The sequence below is a fragment of the Maniola hyperantus genome, chromosome 3 (genome assembly GCF_902806685.2).
Source record: "Maniola hyperantus chromosome 3, iAphHyp1.2, whole genome shotgun sequence".
In the NCBI taxonomy this organism is placed as follows: Eukaryota; Metazoa; Arthropoda; class Insecta; order Lepidoptera; family Nymphalidae; genus Maniola; species Maniola hyperantus.
The window spans coordinates 10,112,279-10,133,447 of NC_048538.1; the positions used below are offsets into that span (position 1 = coordinate 10,112,279).

Below are 21,169 nucleotides of genomic sequence, written 5' to 3' on the forward strand. Positions count from 1 at the left end.
GATAAGTCCGCCACGCTGGCCCAGTGCGAATTGGCAGGCTTCACACATCTTGAAAACATTACAGCTGGATACTCTCAGACAGCAAGTTTCCTCACGATGTTTTCCTTCACTATTAAAGCAAGTTTTAATTTTTGCTTTGAACGCACATAACTCCGAAAAGTTAGAGGCCCGGGATCGAACCCCCGACCTCCCGACTAGCAGGCCGACGCGACGTCTCAACCACTATAGGCTATCACCGCTTTTACCTACTACCCTACAATATTCTTTTGAATTATTTATTTATCAATTTTAACCTCACCATTTATCATCGCTTAACGCTTTTTGCATGATACTGCAGAACGGTAACTTTAATTATAACTTTTTGTATATCCGGTTAGCTTTTCCCTTGGCTGTTTGCACCCGCTGTGATGACTCGAGTCTGAAGTTATCAAGAAATACGATAAACAAGTCCTGACTCAACTTTTAAACTTTTCTGTGAACTTCAAGTTAGTTGTAGCTACAAGTGAAAACTCTTTGCTAAATATTTTCTTAGCAAAAATAGAAAACCCGACTACAGATTCTTACCTATTTAGTTAAGTATTCTAAAGTAGGAGGGATTATTTTCAATGGACCTGCAAATCTATATCTGTAATAAAACTGTAACTGAACGATTTCTGTAGCATATACCTACCTACTTATTTTTATGTTTCATGTTACAAAGTAATAATAAATTAAGTTATACTTATTGGAAATACTTATCTCTATACCTACATTTTGAAATTTTTTATTGAAGGGAATATAATCGATATATAGTAAAAAGGAAAAGCTGACTGACTGACTGACTGATCTATCAACGCACAGCTCAAACTACTGGACGGATCGGGTTGAAATTTGGCATGTAGATAGCTATAATGACATAGACATCCGCTGAGAAAGGATTTTTGAAAATTCAATTCCTTCCTCCCTTCCTTTTTCCTTTTCAGGTACGGTACCCTAAAATTGCAGGTATCTATAGTTAATCCGTGGTATTCCTATCGTATTATCAGTTAGAAGACAGATAGAATGTAGTTCTAAGAATTATAACGATACTAGCTGATGTCCGCGACTTCATCCGCGTGGATTTACGTTTTTCAGAATCGCGCGGGAACTCTTTAATTTTTCGGGATAATCAAATGCCTATGTGTTAATCCAGGGTATAATCTATCTCCATTCCAAATTTCAGCCAAATCCGTCTTTTAGTTTTTGCGTGATTGAGTAACAAACATCCAAACATCAAGATGTACGAGTCCTACATTTTAGTTTATTACATCATAAACATTGCTCTACTCCCAAACAGTGCCGTATCGAAAAATAGAAGTAAATGTAGATGCTAAGGACAGGCGAATTTTTCCATAGCATTTTTCAGTTGTGTTTCGTAAAATGTATATCTACCTTTTTCAATACAAATTATACATACATAATATAACTATACCTAATCTCTGATGCTGACAGAGAATGATGCGCTCGCTTTTTATGCCCCTTCGAGCACCCTTGGTTCACCCTTGCCATTATGTTTAACTGTTACCAGAATTGCCAATAATTGAGAAGATTCAACTCATGAAAGTAGGAAGTTATAATTCTCTGTGTTAGTCGTTATTATTTGACAAAAATTGTAGTGTTTTCTTGGGTCGTTAGATAATACATTAGGTATGTATTTATCTCCAAGAATTTATTATATTACTTTTTTTATTAGTTATGTTTTTTTTTTTTTTAATACAATAAAACTTAAAGCTAGCCTTATCTAATTACTATATAAATCATTATATTACTTGTACCTACTTAGTTAAAGAAAAGCTTCTATGACAGCAATATATTTATCTCTAAGAACTTTTTATCTATGTAGTACGTACCTACTAAGTAAAATAAAAGCTTCTTTTCTATGAGTAAGCGTGCTTATTACTTTGTATATATTTTATAGGGTACGTTAGTACATTATAATTCAATGGGGTTTCTTGATATTTTTCCTATACGAGTACATTTTGGTACCAATTTGACCAACCTCGACCATCATTCGGCAGTTTTTCAATACACCCTTTGTAGGTACCTAACTGGTAAGGTAAAAATCAAAACCAGTTTATAAAATAACGCTATCACATTGCCGTGGTGCATCGGTGCATTGTATGATAATTATGGCATATTCGGTGTTATTGTAGGGGAGAGTGTGCATGAAAGAGCCAGGCTTTGAAAGAGCCGATGTGATTTTCCATTACTTATCGATATTCTATCAAAGTTTAATTTTACTCCTTAAATGGCAACACTGGATAGCTGTCACCTACAAACATTTGACAGTTCTACGACAACAAATGGTCTCACAGGACTGTTACGAAAATTCAGAAGCCAAAAAGTAAGTTTCTTTGTGTTTCTTTCATCTTTTTTTTCAAAAAGGGTATTACATAAGTTGACAAAACTGATACACAGTATTGGCGTCTATATATTTGCCCTTGTTTTGCATAAATAATATCAGATCAGCGTTCTGGTAAAGTGCCTTTTTTTTGTGGTTATATTTTTAAAAGCGTCGTGTTTTGAAAGAGCCAGTTATCTATGCTTTGAAAGAGCCGGCTCTTTTAATTAAACATCGTTTAGTTTTAATTAACCCCCGACGAAAAAAGAGGGGTGTTATAAGTTTGACGTGTGTGTCTGTGTGTCTGTCTTCGTGTGTGTGTGTGTGTGTGTGTGTGTATGTAACGGGTGGGCAAATGAATCGTGTGGCCACAAAGGGGTGATTAATTTCTTCTGCCAATTTTTTTTTAAATTTTAAATTGTTTTTATATTGTTTTTATTTTTTAAGTTATAGAGTATACGAAAAAGGGCTCGATTTTATGTTTTTAGACAAATTTTTATTAATTATTTAATTTTTGACTAAGACAAAGTTCAAAAGTTTTAATTGTTGATTAAGACAATGTTTAATTATTACTGAGACTGTTTAAAAATTGTGATTTTCATAGAATTACCAAAGTAAGCTTAGTATTAATCTGACTTTAAATATTTAATATAATTTTAATTGATAAAAAACCGTTTAGTACCTCAAAAGTAGATATCGGCTCTTTCATAACACATGGTAGCTCTTTCATTGACCTGCTGCTATGAAAGAGCCGATTTCGATTTTTTTTTAAACTATTTATATAAGAGATTATCAGCGTTGTTATCCTCTTTATTTTCATTTCATAACATTGCCAATTAAAGTGATTATAAGAAAACCTAGTTTCATTTGAAAATAATATAGTAAAAGTGTGTTTTTTTTTATACTATTCAAAACTGGCTCTTTCATCCACACTCTCCCCTATGCCGTTGCAAACAGGATGAGTGCCGATTGTAAGGTACGCAAAGTGAATTAAACTAATAACTTTTCGAAAACTACAGTAGATACAAGTTCTGCCTTGATGTCCGCTATTACTAGGTCATTGCAATTTGCGAGAATAACGCACGGTTAAATATATTTTTGGAGTGCATTTGAGTATGTCATGACGCGAATGAGCTCTCCAGATGTTTACCTACTTCTTCGTCCAACTTGTCAGCCACTACTTCAGAATATTCCTTACCTACTAAGTATTCGTTCATTTTAATTGATTTAAACACCTTTTTTATACCTTAATTTTTGTCCTCATATTGAGGTTTACTTGCAAACGGATGTGTTGTGTTTGTGTATATTATTTCAAAACACACTAGTGTATGCCAGTATGTCTTTTTGTGTGCCCTTTTGCTGTTTATCTACAGCTCAGCCGCTCAGTGGGGCCGATTCTCTAGTACACAATCTCTAAACTAAACTAAATTAACAGGTCTAAATCTAGTGCTTTCCTTTTCCGCAAGCAACATTATGAAAGGGATAGCAATAGATTTAGACGTGATATTTTAGTTTAGTTTAGATATTGTGTACAAAGGAATTAGCCACAGTCTTAAACTTAACCACACCTATCTTAACATTTAGGTACTAATGTCGTCATAATTTGCCACATAATATACTTAGTTAGTTAGGTTATATGTTGGAGGTGGACATCGGAGTCTTTTTATCCTAGAACACAAAGGGTTCTTACGGGCTGCGGTAACTAAATACCACATGAACGAAGACGAAAGCAAAAATTCTGGCTGATACAGAGATGTATAGGTACAGCGAAGCATAAAATATATGTAACTTAACATTATTAAAAGCAAATTATAGAGAATTGGCGGGCGCCGTGGGCGTCGTATTCGGTAATAATTCCAAACTTTCATAATAAGAGAATTCTTAACCTTCGTGATTCATTGAGATAGCAACTTTCAAGTGTCGACCTTGTTGTTATTTCTATACCGTGATTAACGTGAACAGCGTTGAATTGAAACTTGATAAGTAGGTACCTACTGTCATATTTAATTTAATTACAATCTTGAAAATAATGAGCCAATCGTAGCGAAACCAATATAATTAATCTATGGAGCCAATAAATATTTTTAATTTTACAGGTAGAATTTTACGTACGAGTGCGCGGGGCGTCCGCATCCCCCCGCCTCATACCCCGATTGCCATCTCGAGTCTCGACCTGTCGCGGGCCGATTTTTTCGTGAAAATGAAAATACTGGAAAAAACTGAACACTGGAAATGTTTTAGTTTTGTGTATGTTGATACCCTGCAACAATATGCATGATATCGATAGATACCTAGATACCTATTTACATTCTTTATTGCCACATAAAACATTTTGTACATACAAAGGTAAACTAACAAATAAATAGTAGGTAGGTACTCAAATGCGGTCTTATCGTTATAACTAAGTGACTAAATGGCCCGCGACTTCGTCCGCGTGGATGTAGGTTTTTAAAAATCCCGTGGGAACTCTTCGATTTTCCGGGATAAAAAGTCTATGTCCTTTCCCGGGATGGTAGCTATCTCTGTACCAAATTTCGTCGAAATCGGTTGAACGGATGGGTCGTGAAAGGCTAGCAGAAAGACACTTTCGCGTTTATAATATTAGTATGGATTTCTTCGTAACAACCCCTTTTGAGCTAGTCTAGTGTGCACGTGGTTTTACACAGGGACCCTGCTGAGTGCGCGCATTTGCGTGCTTTTCCTTTAGGTAAAGCCAAAATTACCCCGTCAAATTACTAATTTCGAGTTTTGTTTAATTTTCTATTTTAGTAGCTAGGTACCCATCCATTGTCTATTTCAAGTATAGTCAAGTAGGTAATTTGTATTACAAACGTTTGTGTAAACGTATCTAGACTGCCAAATTCACGGTGTTGGATTGGATTGCATTGCACAAGTTCAGCGAAGTACGTACACAGGTAACTAAATAACTCGAACAGTAAGTCACATGTCCGCAGTTCATTGACATTATGCGGCGGTATTTATAAATACACGGTGCTATTAGAAGCTTGACGAGTGATGTTATCTCATTCATCTGCATCCCACGTGCTTAGTCTGTCGTTAGTATCATAATATGGAACAATAACGCTTTATATGTTCAAGATAAATCGTTACGCATATCAATGCTAATCACTGACCAGTGACCTTGATATTATGTAGGATTTACATTTAACATGCTATTTGAACATAGGTGTAGTACACGACAGGTCGAAATGGCATTCGGGAGGGAATGCCCCGCACACCTGCACAGCCCCCACGCTAATCCGGTGCGGGTGAGTGCGGATGACGAGCGGGTATAATCTTGAAATATAACAAGTAATAGGGAATTAACTTCTTAGAAACGTTGAAATCTCAAATATTAAAATGACAATTTAGTTCAGAGTTCTACACTAGTTGAAAACTCTTGCCTTTATTATACGTACTTACCCTGTCGTGTTTTGAATTTTCTTTAATTTGTATCGAACTAATAATACGACTATAATAATTCTTCACTCTGATAGAGACTTTCAAGAATAACCAGAACACATTAAGTATAAGTCCCGCAAATTGCTAATGCGCTGGAACCATGTCTCATTAACATCGTAATGACGTCATTTTGACGTCAGCCGAAATAAAAATATACTGAATATATAGATAAAACTAGACTGAAGTTTCGAGCAGTTAGTTTTGACGTCACTAAGCAATTTGCAGGACTTACACCCGTACTCAGAGTCGCTAATCGTTACTTGAGATTAAGTTAAAACGAGACAGATTTATGTGAGAGTTATAGCTCTGTCTCGTTTTAACTAAACTTAAGTAAAGACTAAGTGACTTTGAGTGCGGCAGTTATAATTTACAGATTCTGGGAACGCATTTAAATATGATTGATTTTTATAAAACAATGAAGACGTTGAAATTGCAAAAGGTGCAAAAGTTTTTATCATCAAACGGGCGCGGTAAGCATAAGGAATTTCGCTTTATTTTAACATCCTTCATTTTTGCTGCTGACGTCAATGAAAAGTATCCAAACAACTATATCCACTCTTGAGTCTATCGTAAAAATTGTATAAAGTAGCCAAAAAATTTTGGTAACTACAACCGCGTACAGAAAATTCTATCTACTTATTACCTGTGTTTAAATTTTTTGAAAAAGAGGAAAGGGCATTGCGAGTAGTGTTGTAGGGGTTATTGCAATGTAATTTATTTATACATATAGAACCACCTCCTTTTTGTAAGTCGGGTAGTAATAAATGTATTTTTGTTCGTTTGTCCCTTAAGCGTTCCAATACTATTCATCACGAACATCATTCACGGACTCGGATCCGGATGAGTGCGTAACCGCTCAAAAAACAGCAATTTTTCATTTTTCAAAAATAAATTTCCTGAAAGTGTTATGGAAATAAGATTGAAAATAAATCTAAAATTACGTTTCTGATGGTTGAATTTATGTTAAATTCAAAGGATTGGTTGAATTTAAAGACCTTTGGCACTTGGAAAAAGTCTCAGTCCGGAATCCTAGTTTTCTCATTATTCGTAGCTAGATATAGGTAAGACATACCTATTTAATGAAAAATATATATACCTGACGGATAGACACTTCTTCTTGGCCGTAGGTTTCAGCGACGACAAATTCTAATGAGTGCCCCATGGGCCCCAGGAGTTTTGCATTAACTTCATCAACTGCCATTGAAATCGCCCCTGTTGAAATAAAAACCTGTAATTATTTTGACTCACTAAACAAAGGTCTCGTATCAGTAACGGTCCTTGCTTACGAGTCTCTTGGTTTACGAGGAGATAGTGTATATGTAGATAGTGTGCTAACATAAATAAAGAGTTAAGACAATTTTTCCTGGGAATGCTTTTTTTGGGTCTGAAGATTTTTCTTCCTTTTTTCAACAGCAAGAAAACTTACTATTATAAAATGTACATGAGTATTTTCACCGTCCGCATCCGTTTGGCACTATTACCTTTCGTTGGCTCTCTGTATTAGCTGTTGAGCTAAATAAGTGCCAGCTCTTCGGTAACCGGATGTGTGAATCGGATTTTTAAGACACGACATTAACAAAACTGAAATTTGGAAATATTTAGCTAAAATAAAAAGCTGACTGACTGACTGACTGATCTATCAACGCACAGCTCAAACTGCTGGATGGATCGGGTTGAAATTTGGCATTCAGATAGCTATTATGAGTTATGACGTAGACATCCGCTAAGAAAGAATTTTTGAAAATTCAACCCCTAAGAGGGTAAAATAAGGGTTTCAAATATGTGTAGTGCACGCGGACGAAGTCGTGGGAATAAGCTGGTTTTGTAGATAAACGTTTCTAGCTGTAGGTAGTTCCATACTCTTGACGTACTTATATAAAAATGTATGTAGATATTATGTTGATGTAGCTATCGATAAAACTTTCTAGGACGCTGTTCCTGCTACTTAAAATTGTTTTACGCCTCTCAAAATCTTGTTGTAGATAAATAAATCTGTTTACTGTTCAGAAGAGAAATGATTGACATGCACTTATGGAGATACAACATTTTTATTTTAATCTTAAGTATGTGTTATCAAAACAAAATTATTTTGAGAATGTAGCGTGTTTTATATCTCATTCAATAATGTTTTTGTTATGATTTCCATTTTTCAAAAACATGCTTCGAATAATTCCGGTGTAATGTGTAATCAGGGTCTGCTTGTATAACCCAAATAACACGATTTGAGTGGATATCCTATTTGTAGCTTCAAAATGCATCACAGATTAAATCACTGTGAAATTCGCTAGGTATTAAACTTTAACGCCAGTTCAATTGTTCTAAAATCTCTAATGCTTTTGATAACATTAACCAATTTTATTTGATCGAAATTAGAAACTTTTCCAAATAGGTGCAATCTATTACCTATATGTACAATACCTGGCAGGAAATATTGTACATCGACCTTTAGAAAGAGAGCGGTTTCGTAGAGCGTTGTCTTTGTCGTTGAGAGCGACAAAACGTCACATAAGTATGAGTGACAGAGACAACTCGAGACAAAGCTCTTTCTAAAGGTCAATGTAAATACAACCCCGTCCTTTAGTTTGGCTCGTCTTGGCGGGGGCACTGCCGTGCCCCCTGACATTTCCTGCCGGCTACTGTGCCTAGTTTGACCAAATTCAAAACTCGATTCTAACTAGAATCATGGTAGAGTCACTAAAACTACCTAATAGGTCAAGATAAAATAACTATCAAAAGAGCTGCTATAACCTTATAACAATCAAAATAATTGTATAATTATTTGGACGCAGCAAAATATTCATAAGTAAGTATATAGGTACCTATATCAATAGTTTTACTTATAAAATACATTGTAGCGTATTTATTACTTCGCGCAACATTAAACTAGCAAATTGAGTCATAAGCTGTAAAATTAAAGTTATTTCAGCCAAAACGTGCCAAAACTGTGATCGATTAGGTTTCATACCAAGTTTGTAGATATCTTTTATGACACTAATCGTGTTTTATGTAAATTTTTTTGAACTACTTATGTAGGTATGATATGAAAATGATACCTACCTACATACAGTAAAACCTTGTCTAATTATTTACCTACTACAAAAATCATGCCTGCTTGGAATTGTGCCAATAGTACTGACATTTCCGCCAGCAGAACAGCCAGGCTGATCCTTTGCGCAAATAATGACCCAGTCCTTCTGTCCAAGATGAGACAAGTAGCCGCGATGAAATGTCTTGTAATTTTTTTAGCACTAGACTCCATTGCCTTAGTGTCTCCACAGCAAACGGAACAAAAATGTTACTCTCGATAAGAGAGATATGTTTGCGCCGCTTACCGGTTTCAGCCGTTAAATCTGCTGCGGCTCCCGGTACGTTAGTACTATTATATATTCTGTGCTCCCGGTCTTGATGATTTATTTATGAATAGTACTTATATGGAATTAAAGGGCGTTCATAAAACAAAAATTACCTGATAGGACTCTCCCGGGTCTTTGGTAATTTAAATCGCCTGGTCGCCGTTGTGATCCCGTAAGGTATCCAAGGATGAATTTTTCTCCCCGGGAAGTATTTAGCGCCGCAATAAGTATACACCAACACCAGTGCCACTGTAAACAAATAAAATTATTACAGCTAGTATAATAAGTCTATGACTGTAGGTACCTACTATTTTCTATGGTAAGTTTCTGTTCCCCAGGTAGGCACCAAACTAATAAAAACTGACTAAGTTATACTGCTCTCGTCGTCTCTTTTTCATTTTTTACCGATGGCGACGATTGGCGTGTAGTGACGCTATATGCCTGATTGGTCAAGATCCTGAACCAGTGAAGTAAAGGTAACGTAGAGAGAGAGATCTGTTCAGAATATTATGTAGAATAACTAGGTAGCAGAAGTAGTAGGTAGAAATCTTTATGGCCTGCAAGAATTTTTTAAGGTATATTAATATATTTTTAGGAATTAAGAAACTATCATCGTAAAAAAAAAAAGTAGCTAACATCTAAATATGCATGCAATCACACACTCCCATTTACACACACACACACATACACACACGCTCACACACACACATAAGCACACACTCACACACGCATACACACACACACAATCATACACACACTGTTGTAATTTTATTTTATTATTGTATATACCTACATTTATTCTAACTGTATTCTGTTAAAATAGTTTAATTATAATTTTAAGAAACTCTACTACTCTCTTTTGGCCTTCTGTTATACCTAGATTTAAATTTAAATAATAATTATGTATTTACGCTGTTGATTACTTTCAAATAAACAAAATAAAATAAAATAAAATATATATAAACAACCCTCCACTAGACGGACACGATATTAAACGAGTCCCAGGGAGCCGCTGGATTCAGGAGGCGCAAGACCGCGGAGAACAGTAGACGTCTATCGGTTGATAATGACGATGATAAATATATACAAAACCTAATATGAAGCTGTACGTCTACCTACTTATCACTAGTGTTTCCTTTTCCAGCAAACATAATATTATGTTAGAGGATCATGACGTACGGCCTACTGGGTACCTTCTCCAAGAGTTACTTAGTATCAAAGAATTTAGATGTTGTCGATGCTTAGCATAAACACTAGAAAGGACGGAACTAATCCGGAAAGTAAATGGCCAACCAATAAGGTACCCGTTACCGGCAGATCCAGAATGGCTTAATTAAGCAGGTAATTGAGAGATTCGCTGCCGCCCCTAAGCCACTAAGGCAGCAGATGTGTCTAAGATATATTGCAAATGTAGGTACCAGTACCTAGTACCAGTTCAGCATTTATAATTTTGTCCGTACTTATAATAATATGCAGCCAGAAACGTATGTGTGTATATATAAAAATTATTTGCTGATCGCAAATCTCGAGAATAGCTGAACCGATTTCGTTAATGCTTTTCTTATAATATTTCTTGAAGTACGAGGATGGTTCTTACGGAGAGAAAAATTTAAAAAATCGCCTGAAAAAGAATCGACTGTTAGGCGGTACGAAGTTCGCCAGGTCAGCTAGTACACAATAATAGTAATAGATACCTACTACATACTAATAAGTATTAAGTAAGTAGACACTACGATGTCCTGTGGGGTATGGGCTGGAGGCCTAGACGAGTTTGTATGCGTATAATACCCTGATCCTGAAGGACATGTGACCTAGCTGAGAGATTTATTGTTATATATCTCTGGTCTTAAATATACCTAACACACATCTGGACGGTGGATTTGAGAGGTCTAAACTTAGCCTGTATGCAAGTATGCAAGTGCAGCAAAGAAACAATCGCTAAGATGCACGATTTCAATACAGGTCGAACGTAGAAAGTCGTCTAAACACGATGCAGCAACGTTTGTGCTAGGGCCCTAAATCTACGCGAACGTAGTCTTAGCAGGCGAAAGCTATCACGTAACTATAATACGCGACAAGTCGAGATCGCAATCGGGGAGGGAACACCCCGCACACACGCACAGCCCCCGCGCTTACCCGGTGCGGGCGAATGCGGGCGCAGTGCGGGTGTGCGGGGCTTCCCCCCGCCTTATACCCCGATTGCCATCTCGACCTGTCGCATACAGCGTAGCGTAGCAGGAAAAGAAAATGGGATCGAGGAATGGACCATAGCAAGTTCTAATTTAAAATGTTCGCAGTCGCCAACTGTTCCGGGACACGTGCGACCAGCATTTTTCCAATATTGCCGCCTCGTAAAGTGCTTTGAAGTGCAGATTACCACGGTTTTAAAACGCACGTCCTCAGTTAGATGAGCCGAAGCATCCGTAGAAGCTCTTTAACTGATTTATTATGTGATCTTTTATAAAATTATCGTTTGGCTGTCGGTTTGAAATTATATTGTATGTTTTTTTTTTTTTTTTTTTTAATACAATAAAACTTAAAGCTAGCCTTATCTAATTACTATATAAATCATGACCGCGTGGAATGGTGCCAAGAATACTGGCTGCATTTCCGCGCTGGACAGCCAGGCTGATCCGCTGCGTAAAAAATGAGCCAGCCCTTCTGTCACCAGTTGAGGCTATTAATCGCGGTGAAATGTCTCGTAAAAAATTTTTAGCACTAAGACTCCATGGCCCCAGGGTCTCCACGGCAAACGGCACAAAAATGTAACTCTCTATAAGAGAGGCATACTTGCGCCGCTTGCCGTTTTCAGCTGTTTCTGCTGCGGCTCCCGGTCTTGATGCTGTCTTCCTGATATGACACGGGGCCAATGTGTCAACGCAAGTTGCGTCCCACATTAGCGCCCGTCCCCGTTCCCAGGGAACCAGCGTCAATCCATCAGGTCTCTTGCCATCATCCCGACTAATCCCTGCCGGCTCAATGAGCGCAGGAATATTTATGGTGGCAAGAGCTCTTTTAATTGTATCGTTAAGAGAGCCATGCCTAAACAGCCTACCGGAGCTCCTTTGGCAAGAGAGTCCGTGGATTCCAAAAAAATGTTAAAAATTGTATGTTAAAAATACTGAACCGATTTATCAGATGTTCACCAAGAGCCTCTCGGAGGTTTCCTCTTCCGTGCTAAGCTGGGCAAAAGAAAGAGTGCGAATTGAGAGTTTATGTGTTTATGGAGGATAATCTCTGGAACCACTGCACCTATTTGAAAAATTCTTTCACCATTTGAAAGGTAGGTACATTATTTTCTTCCAGGTGGATATTATAGGCTAACTATTATGTATCTACGTAAAATATAAGTTTAATTGTTTGATTTATTTGGCGAAGATGGGGCAGAATAATAACAACAAAGGAAGAGAAAGTGGATTCATATGATAGCCTATAGTAAGTTCTGATTTAAAACGTTCTCTGTAGCCAACTGTTCCGAGACATGCGCGACATTTTTACAATATCTCGTAAAGTTCTTTGAAGTGTAAATTGCCTCCGCTTTAAAACACACGCTCTTGGACTCTGGATAGATAGAGAATTGCTTGTATAAAACGGCAACCATTTAATCATATAGATAATTAATATATACCTACCTATATATAATAATACATTGTAAAAGAGCCGGCTAAGTGCATAAAAGGTTCGGTACCACCACACAATATATATTTTTCTAGAAAAGAGCAGGTACTAATTGTAGGTAAGTATATTGATGAGTAAACGCTTATTTTTCAATCGCCGAATAAACTTTTTAACTGATTTATTTTTTGGTGTGAAAGTTTCAACTACCTACTAACCTACTTATTAGTGAAAATGTAGACCCGTATGACAGTCGGACATACGAACACACAACGGAGGCTGTAAGAGGGTCCCTTTTAACACCCAGTTTGGTAGGAAACCATACCTATTTAAGTATTTATAGACCTTTCAAACAGGCTTAATTTAAACACGTCACACCTTATTAAATCTTCAGATCTCTTGCGCAATGAGCAAAGGCGGGCACGGGAAACTTGTTTGTCTGCAACAGGTTCAGCTGCACTTCAAATTGTAAGTACATTCGAAATTATATTGCATTGTGAAAGTAGATTTATCACGTAAACATGACCCTCCTCCATGAGGTCGTGAATGCGAACGATATCACAAGACGACGATATACCTACCTATATACATATATAATTAATTAATTACAATACGCGGCCAAAAGTAATGTACATCGACCTTTAGAATGACATTTTGGCTTTGTAGAGCGTTGGCTCTGTCACTCATTCCTACCTATATGACGTTTTGTCGGTCTCAACGATAGGGACAACGCTCTACAAATCTGCTGTCTCCTTCTAAAGTAATGTACATCGACATGTACATTACTTTCGGCTGCGTACTGTACCTACTGTTGCTTGTCCATACTACTTCTTATATGAATATATGCGAAAATGTGTTTGTCTGTCTGTCGAATGATTTTGACGAAATTTGGTATATAGTAAGTTCACATCCCGGGGAGAATCAAAGAGTTTCTAAAAGATTTTGGAAAATCAACCCACGTAGTTCTATCTAACATGGAAGGTAGTAGGTAGTAGGCAGGCCATCCATTTTACGTTTATTTACGAAACTTTATCAGTTTACTGAAACAAAAATAAAATAGTAGGTAGGTATAAGTAGAAACGTAAAAGTTTTGTTGCGTTTTTTTTAAACGTTGCTTCTGGGAGCAAAGTTTCAATAGTCATGCAGCATTTTCAATGGAGGGATACATACGAAGCTTTAAAGCTTATAGTCAGCTTTGCTGCAGTTCAAAAATCTTGATGACGACAAGCCTTGCATATCGTACACACGTTTGTTTCGTACTTTAAATGTTGGGTAAGTTGCGAAGTGGTTATATCTAAGCCTAAGTAAGTATTATTAATTATTCCTACCTCATACTTAGTAATAAATGGGAGTAGACTTTTTTGATTGAGTTCTAATATAGGTAGTTCTTTTATCAGACGGAGGGACTAACTGCAAAAGGTTCATCAGTTCAAAAAACTAGATTTTGAGATCTAAAATTATCGTTTCCATGTTCATTTTGTGATTACAAAAATGTAGGTATTTAGGTACATGCTAATTAGAATCTTGAAACACTTGAAAATAACTAATGAAACAGCAACATTTGGAACAGTGTCAGTTTGCTAGACCGAGGACATTTTTGTGTAGTAGGTAGGTAGGTACGTGCCTTAAAAGACAAGAATAACACCAGTGCAAGATATTTATATGTAACTATGACCGGGTTAAGTCAACGTGTTCCATCATAAAATATATGGTATGTGTTTACTTTAGTAGAGTATCATTATTATTATGATCAACCCATCGCTGGATTACTACTGAATTTCCTCACGTTTGTTTCTTCACCGTTAGTCAGAAAATGCACTTAAGTCTAAAAACTACAGGCACGTGCCCGGGATAGAACTCCCGACCTACCGACTAGTAGGTCGACGTCTTAACCTCTAGGCTATCACCGCTGTTAGGTATGTGTTTAGTGTTTAGGTACTGTACTAGACTAACTAAGTTCAATTAGATAATTGTTGGTGCTAGTATTCTCCAGTTATATTTTTTGTAATTTAAACAATTGTTTACTTGTTGCAGTTTGCACATGAGAGCCAACTTTTATAAAAAATCGGTTGAGCCGTTGAGTAGTTACAGGCGGACATAGGAACGGACATACATACATACATACACACACACAGGTCAAACACATAACCCTTTTTTGGGCTTCGCTGCAGTCGGGTAAAAACTAAAGTCGACCCACGTATGAAGCCTTGGGGGGCGTGGACGTGAGCGAGGATAGATATCTATTATCTATATCTATACTAATATTATAAATAGGTAAAGTTTGTAAGTTTGTTTGTAGGAAGTAATCTCTGGAATTACAGAATCGATCTTGAAAATTATTTCACTACTAGAAAGCTACATTATTCCTGAGTGACATTATATTTTATTATCCAAATAAATAGAGATCCCTACGAAAATTGTAATAAGCTTCCCGTGCGAAGCCGGGGCGGGTCGCTACAGTAGGTAAAGACATAAGTAAATCAATACCCTGATTATAAATGAGATGATGATGATGAGTGTTTGTTTGTCCTTCAATCACGTCGCAACGGTTAACGTGATTTTTTGCATGGGTATATGTATGGGTTTAAGACCTGGAGAGTGACATAGGCTACTTTTTATCCCGGAAAATCAAAGACTTCCCACGGGATGTTTAAAAACCGAAATCCACTCGTACGAAGTCGCGGGCATCAGCTAGTTCAATAATAAAGCAGATAAAGCTGGTTCTGTCAAACAAAACCGTAGCTACCCTATTAGTAGAATGTTTGTAGAGCGATATCACCGAACCGAATCTATTTGCTGAATACACCCGTATTCAGCTACCGACACCCCTTGAAGTGTTTGTACATTGTGATTGATATTTACACACGACCTACAAATAAGAAGAGCCGATGTCCGCGACATCGTTTATCATTCTCTTGTCAGCCCTATTTCCACAGAGCCACAGAGTAAGCGATGATTTACGCTGGGGATGATACCGTGCCGGGTCCGAGCCGTGCTACGTTCGAGGCACCCGCGACGCGCGGACGATTCACGGATTGCAATTTTGTATGAAGAAACGTATCAGCGACGAGGTTCGGATGACTCGGACACGGCACTCATACAAATTCCTCATCTGGTGCCTCGGACGCAGCTCAGCTCGGGCCTGGTACGTTCTAGCGTAAATTATCCCTTAGGGATGGCGGGCACGAGCCGTGCCACGTACGAGGCGGAGTTCATGCTTCATATGAAAATATGTTCGTGATGTTTTTAATCCGTACCTCGTCCGCGCCTCGTACGTGCCACGGCCAGCGTCCGCCACGTGTTGGCATAAATCATCGCTAAGGATGGTATAATATGTTTTTATCTACCAGAGGTTCGACGTAGCTTTCTACTGGTGAAAGAATTTCCAAAATCGCTTCAGTAGTTTCAGAGATTACCCCCTACAAACAAACTTACAAACTTTACCTCTTTATAATTTTACTCGTAGTATCACTACCCATATTATAGAATAAATACGAAAGTGTGTTTGTTTGTTGGTTTATTGGCTTGTCCTTCAATCACGCGACGGAGCAACCCATCAGCGTGATTTTTTGTACGTGTGTAGTGACGTAGGCTACTTTTTAGCCCAGAAAATCAAAGAGTTCCGGACCACGGGAGTTTTGAACTAAACTAAAACCACGCGAACGAAATCGCGGGCTAGTAGATGAATAAAATTAATTTCTGAATATTTTTTTTTCGTGGGGAAATCCTGATGGATACAACCGCACCCGGGATGGCACGATCGCCTGAAAGTTTTGCAAAATAATTGATCAACTTCAAAAAGGAATGGAAATTGTTTACACCTAGGTAGGTTCCTACCTAATCCCATATTGAAACGTCGCGTCGCAGAAAATAACTCTGTTGAAATGAAATAATATGATTTTTTGATTTATTAATAAAACGAAATGTTTTATTGCAGAAATTCTCAGTAGCCCGCACAATAATAATTTACCTTCCTATCGTCACCAAACACTCTTTTGCGAGTCGCCCTGGAATTTATTACGCCATAACGTACCTAATACCTACTTGCGAGCTTCATATTTTAGCCGGATTTTGTGTCGGTATGTAATTAAAGTTCCAATATAATATCATAACGTTTAATTCTTTAAATAGAATCGACAAATGGGAATTAACTGTGAACAGAGGCATGATAGGCAAACTGCAACAGGCTTGCGACTCTTGCGCTCCGCGTCAAAAAAGTCCGAAAGTCTTTACCTATAATCTTTGTTCTTAATTGAATTTTATCCAACTTACCTTTGCAGCACAAGTTTCAAGAACTAATTAAAAGTATGCTTCTGAAAAAGCATAGCATAGCATTATTCTGAAATAGCTTACTTGATGAAGTATACACAATCGAAGATTATGTTAATGATAAAAGAGCGTGGACTTGACTTGCAGCTCGCTCCAGCTCGTGGGCCACATGCTTCAGTCACAGAAAGTGATTTGAATAAAAAATATTTCTATTTCTAAGTATTAATTTACTCCTTTATTCCATCAACATTGTCGTCAAAATCTAAAATAAGGGTATCCGTAGTAGAACTAGAAAGTGTTTACTTATAAGTGCCGCGGTACCATGGTAGAAACCATGGAACTCCCAACATCTCGTCAACATCACATCTTCCTAAGGTTCTCGACAGTGTATGTCTCATTGGTCGTATCAGTATGACAACCCACATCGAAAAAGGCTAGTCACTGGGAGCCGTTGGACACAGACGAAACGACCGATCATGTTCTATGGGAATTCTTGCAAGACATCTAAATTTCGAGTATGCTCAGCTGTGGACTTTAATAACTTTTTTTAACGATTGCTTACTTAGGTATTCAACTGTCTGAATAAGTTATCTATAGTCACCGTCGCGAGTCTTTCTAGTTTCTTACCTTTTTATTTACAAGTTAAAAAATAAGCCACCAATAATAGCTTGCAAGATATAGGTTCAATAAATTTAAAACTGGCGATTTAAATTGGCTTGATTTTGTTTGTATCTCACAAGTAGGTAAGTACAAATCGCGTGAATAAAGAATGAATAATGTTGCAAGAAGAACGTGAAATTATAAAAGTAATTACCTATTTAATCTATTGTAAATACACCAGTCCTCAAGGTATTATGTTAATCTCATTTTATCAAATCCTAAAATAGGTTTAATTCAAGGCCTATACCTACTTAGTTTAAAGGACACTGTCTTTACCTAGCCCGAAAAAGGTGGTTCTATTTGGTGGTAGATTATTAAAATAACTGTGCTATTTAGAAACTTAGTTTTATTTTATCCAGTAATATTTTCTGTATTCCATTGTTTTAATTTTTGTACAGAATTCCATTTTAGTACGGAACCCTAAAAATTGGAAAGCGTGACTAAACGCTGAGATTGTTTTCAGAGGGTAGGAACGGATATATCTACGACTTAGGTACGAGTGATCTACATGTGCGCCGAAGGAAAATCGGCCAACTCTAACTACCGTCATAAAAAAGCCGCTCTTGCCTGAAATACATTGGCGATCGATCAAAATCGATAGTCTGTGGCAGACCTCAATAAGTTTTGTTGTTTTCCAATAATCCAAGAGGTCGATAAGAGTTAATGTAATAGATAGGACTGTGGTACGACTGCGGCATTGACATAGTTGCCGCGTCACTACGTCAACGCACGGAAAACTGTAGACACCTACTAAGTATGTACTTACATAACTATACCTACTCAGCGCATTCGCTCTTCATTCGCGAACAAGCCCTTATCTGCCAGAAAACCAATATTGTCGCTTTGAATGCACAACGTTGTATGTGGAAACGGGAACTCTTTTTACACAAGAAACATTGGTGAACTTAGTAGCTGTATGATTAAGAGCTTAATATTAGAGAATAATGACAGAAAGCCTACATTCCGCACTTTTAAAAGCGCACCAAATTTCTGAAACTGGTTTCGTGGGATAATAAATTTATTATTGTAGGGCGAACCAAGTTAGCAGTGTCAATCACTCAATAACTATAAAATTAACTACTTATTCATAATTTCTTATAAGTTTATAGCATTTAGGAGGTTGGTAAATGTAGAACCTACTGACGTAGAGAGAAACATACAGTTTATTTAGGTTACTAGGATTTAGGTGCTCAGTGGGTGCCTATGACATAATTATTCGAAACAAAAGCTAGGGAAAATATAGGGAAACATTTCTAGTTATTAGGAAGATAGGTACACTGCACAATAAGGCGCCTACTTCCTTCTCTTCAATGAGGCATAAGGCCTTCGGCTGCGAGTTATTAATAGACTGTTTGTATAATAATTACTTGCTAATAATATCTCTCAATCTCGTAATAGTATCTAAATTTAGTAACCATTATTACGAGGTGGTATTCCTAGGTAGGTGGTACTATTATTTTGACTAAATTCGAATTTGTTTAAGATCAGAAAAGACAGCCGCAACTAACTTAATGAATAATATTAATAATAATAAATTGATAAGTGGGTACTTTTTAATGTAACATGGCGGGTATATTCCCAGGTGATCTAAGTGGATTGAAAAAAAATCACTTGGAAATTATCTCACCTGAAGTAATCTTCAGGTGAGATAATTTCCAAGTGATTTTTTTTTCACAGTTAGTTAGTTAGTTAGCGGAACAGTGGAGCGGTCAGCGTTTCGTATTTATTAAGTAGGTAGGTACTAGCTGATGCCCGTGACTTATTCCGCGTGGATTTAGGTTTTTAAAAATCCCGTGGGAACTCTTTGATTTTTCGGGATAAAAAGTGGCCTATGTTACTCTCCGTCCTTTCAACTATCTCTATGCCAAAAATTAAGTCGATTGGTAGCTTAGTTTACTGTGTAAAGGAAGGACAATCAAACAAACACACTTTCGAATTCATAATATTAGTATAGATATTTTATTTTACTACTAGGTATGGGCTTGAGTTTCAAAAAGTTCTTAAATATTAACATATTCTTAAATGTAAGGGTCATATTTTTCAAGGATCTCTTGTATTTTCAAATATTTTTGAATTTTAAGGTCAACCGTCTCAAATTTGTCATGCGTGGCCTTCCCCGCCCGCGGCAGGTCCCGACTCCCGAATCATCCCGAATATAAGTTGTTTTGTTTTATCTGTTACTAACTGAACAGTTAAATACCTTTGTCTATGGGTTATTTAAATTCGTAAGCGCTGGCTACGTTTCATGAGTGAAAATCATTTCACTTGAGGGACATTTGTATGCACGGTGAATCGGCCCGCACGATGTGGAAGGTTGGGCCCGCATCAATAAAACAGTGTGATCCAGGCGCCCGCGCACAACCTTCTTGCCATGTGCTCGCGCCCGATACATATTAATGCAACGTTATATAGGTACCAAGTACCTACTCACTTAAAATACTAGGTATAAGTATATGGACTTGTTACGTTGTATTTTTGAAACCAAAATATTATACGTATCAAAGATCAGTAAGAATTAGAAAGAAAAAAATCTACCTACTTAATATGTTATGAAGGTTTGCGAATTGGGCGGATTACTTTTCTTAAGGAATACAAATCATGACTATTGATTAAATGATTAGAGTCTATTCTAGTCTAGTGCCAATTTCCCTTTCACATGACACCAACTGAATTTAGTTACAGTAGGTACCTACGGCTCTTTAGTTCGAAATACGGTCCCATGCGGAAGAAAGCATGAAACTTGGCATGCGTGTAGCTTTTTATGTTGTTACATATTATATACTTCGATGTTCATATTTTGATGCCCTAATTGAAAAATATTTTAAGATTTTTTTCATTTAATTTCTGTCTAGCTTTTTCCGTGGCTACTTCCGCAATGTAGGTATATCATGTAGGTTGTAGGTTATGTAGTTAGGTATCTATGTTGTTAGCAATGGTTGTTACTGATTTCTTCTTTGTGCAAATTTTCTTTGATTGATAGGTAAAACAATTAGGATTGATAAAACAGATCGGATTTCACAATATCATTTGATGTAATAGGTAGGTAGTTACTAAGGCTTCTGATAAGACCTTTTAAGTTAAAAACATATAGGTAATAGTTTGTTTACAATATACATTATCTAATGGTACCTAACGGACTACGGTACCTATAGTCTATACCTAGGTATTTTAGTTTGGTATCGTAAAATAAATCTAGGTATCTAGATTTACGAAGCTTTAAAGCTTTTGGAGCACAATATAGGCCGACAGATTTATAGGTACCTAGGTATATATTTTACCTATCATGGACGGGGTTCTAGGAGAAACAACTCCCGAAATCCTAGACAAGAATTTTCATTTTCGTTTCATTTAAGACATTAACAGACATAAGTACCTAGGTATACAGGGTGTAACCAGAACGCTGGCAAAAACGAAGACAGGTGATAATACTGATGATTACTGATATTATGAT

The 21,169-nt window shown here is 36.9% G+C and overlaps 1 protein-coding gene across 2 annotated transcripts in view; it reads right to left on the minus strand.

The window, feature by feature from the left end:
- LOC117996150 (guanylate cyclase 32E) overlaps positions 1-21,169 on the minus strand; it is a 56,679-nt gene that overhangs the window by 33,041 nt on the left and 2,469 nt on the right. For both annotated transcript variants that reach the window (XM_034984153.2, XM_069509275.1), the window contains exons 2-3: positions 9,288-9,423; positions 6,918-7,033 (exon numbers count right to left, since the gene is read on the minus strand). In XM_034984153.2, the coding sequence (XP_034840044.1) occupies positions 6,918-7,033; positions 9,288-9,423 (252 nt within the window). The remainder of the gene's footprint in view (positions 1-6,917; positions 7,034-9,287; positions 9,424-21,169) is intronic.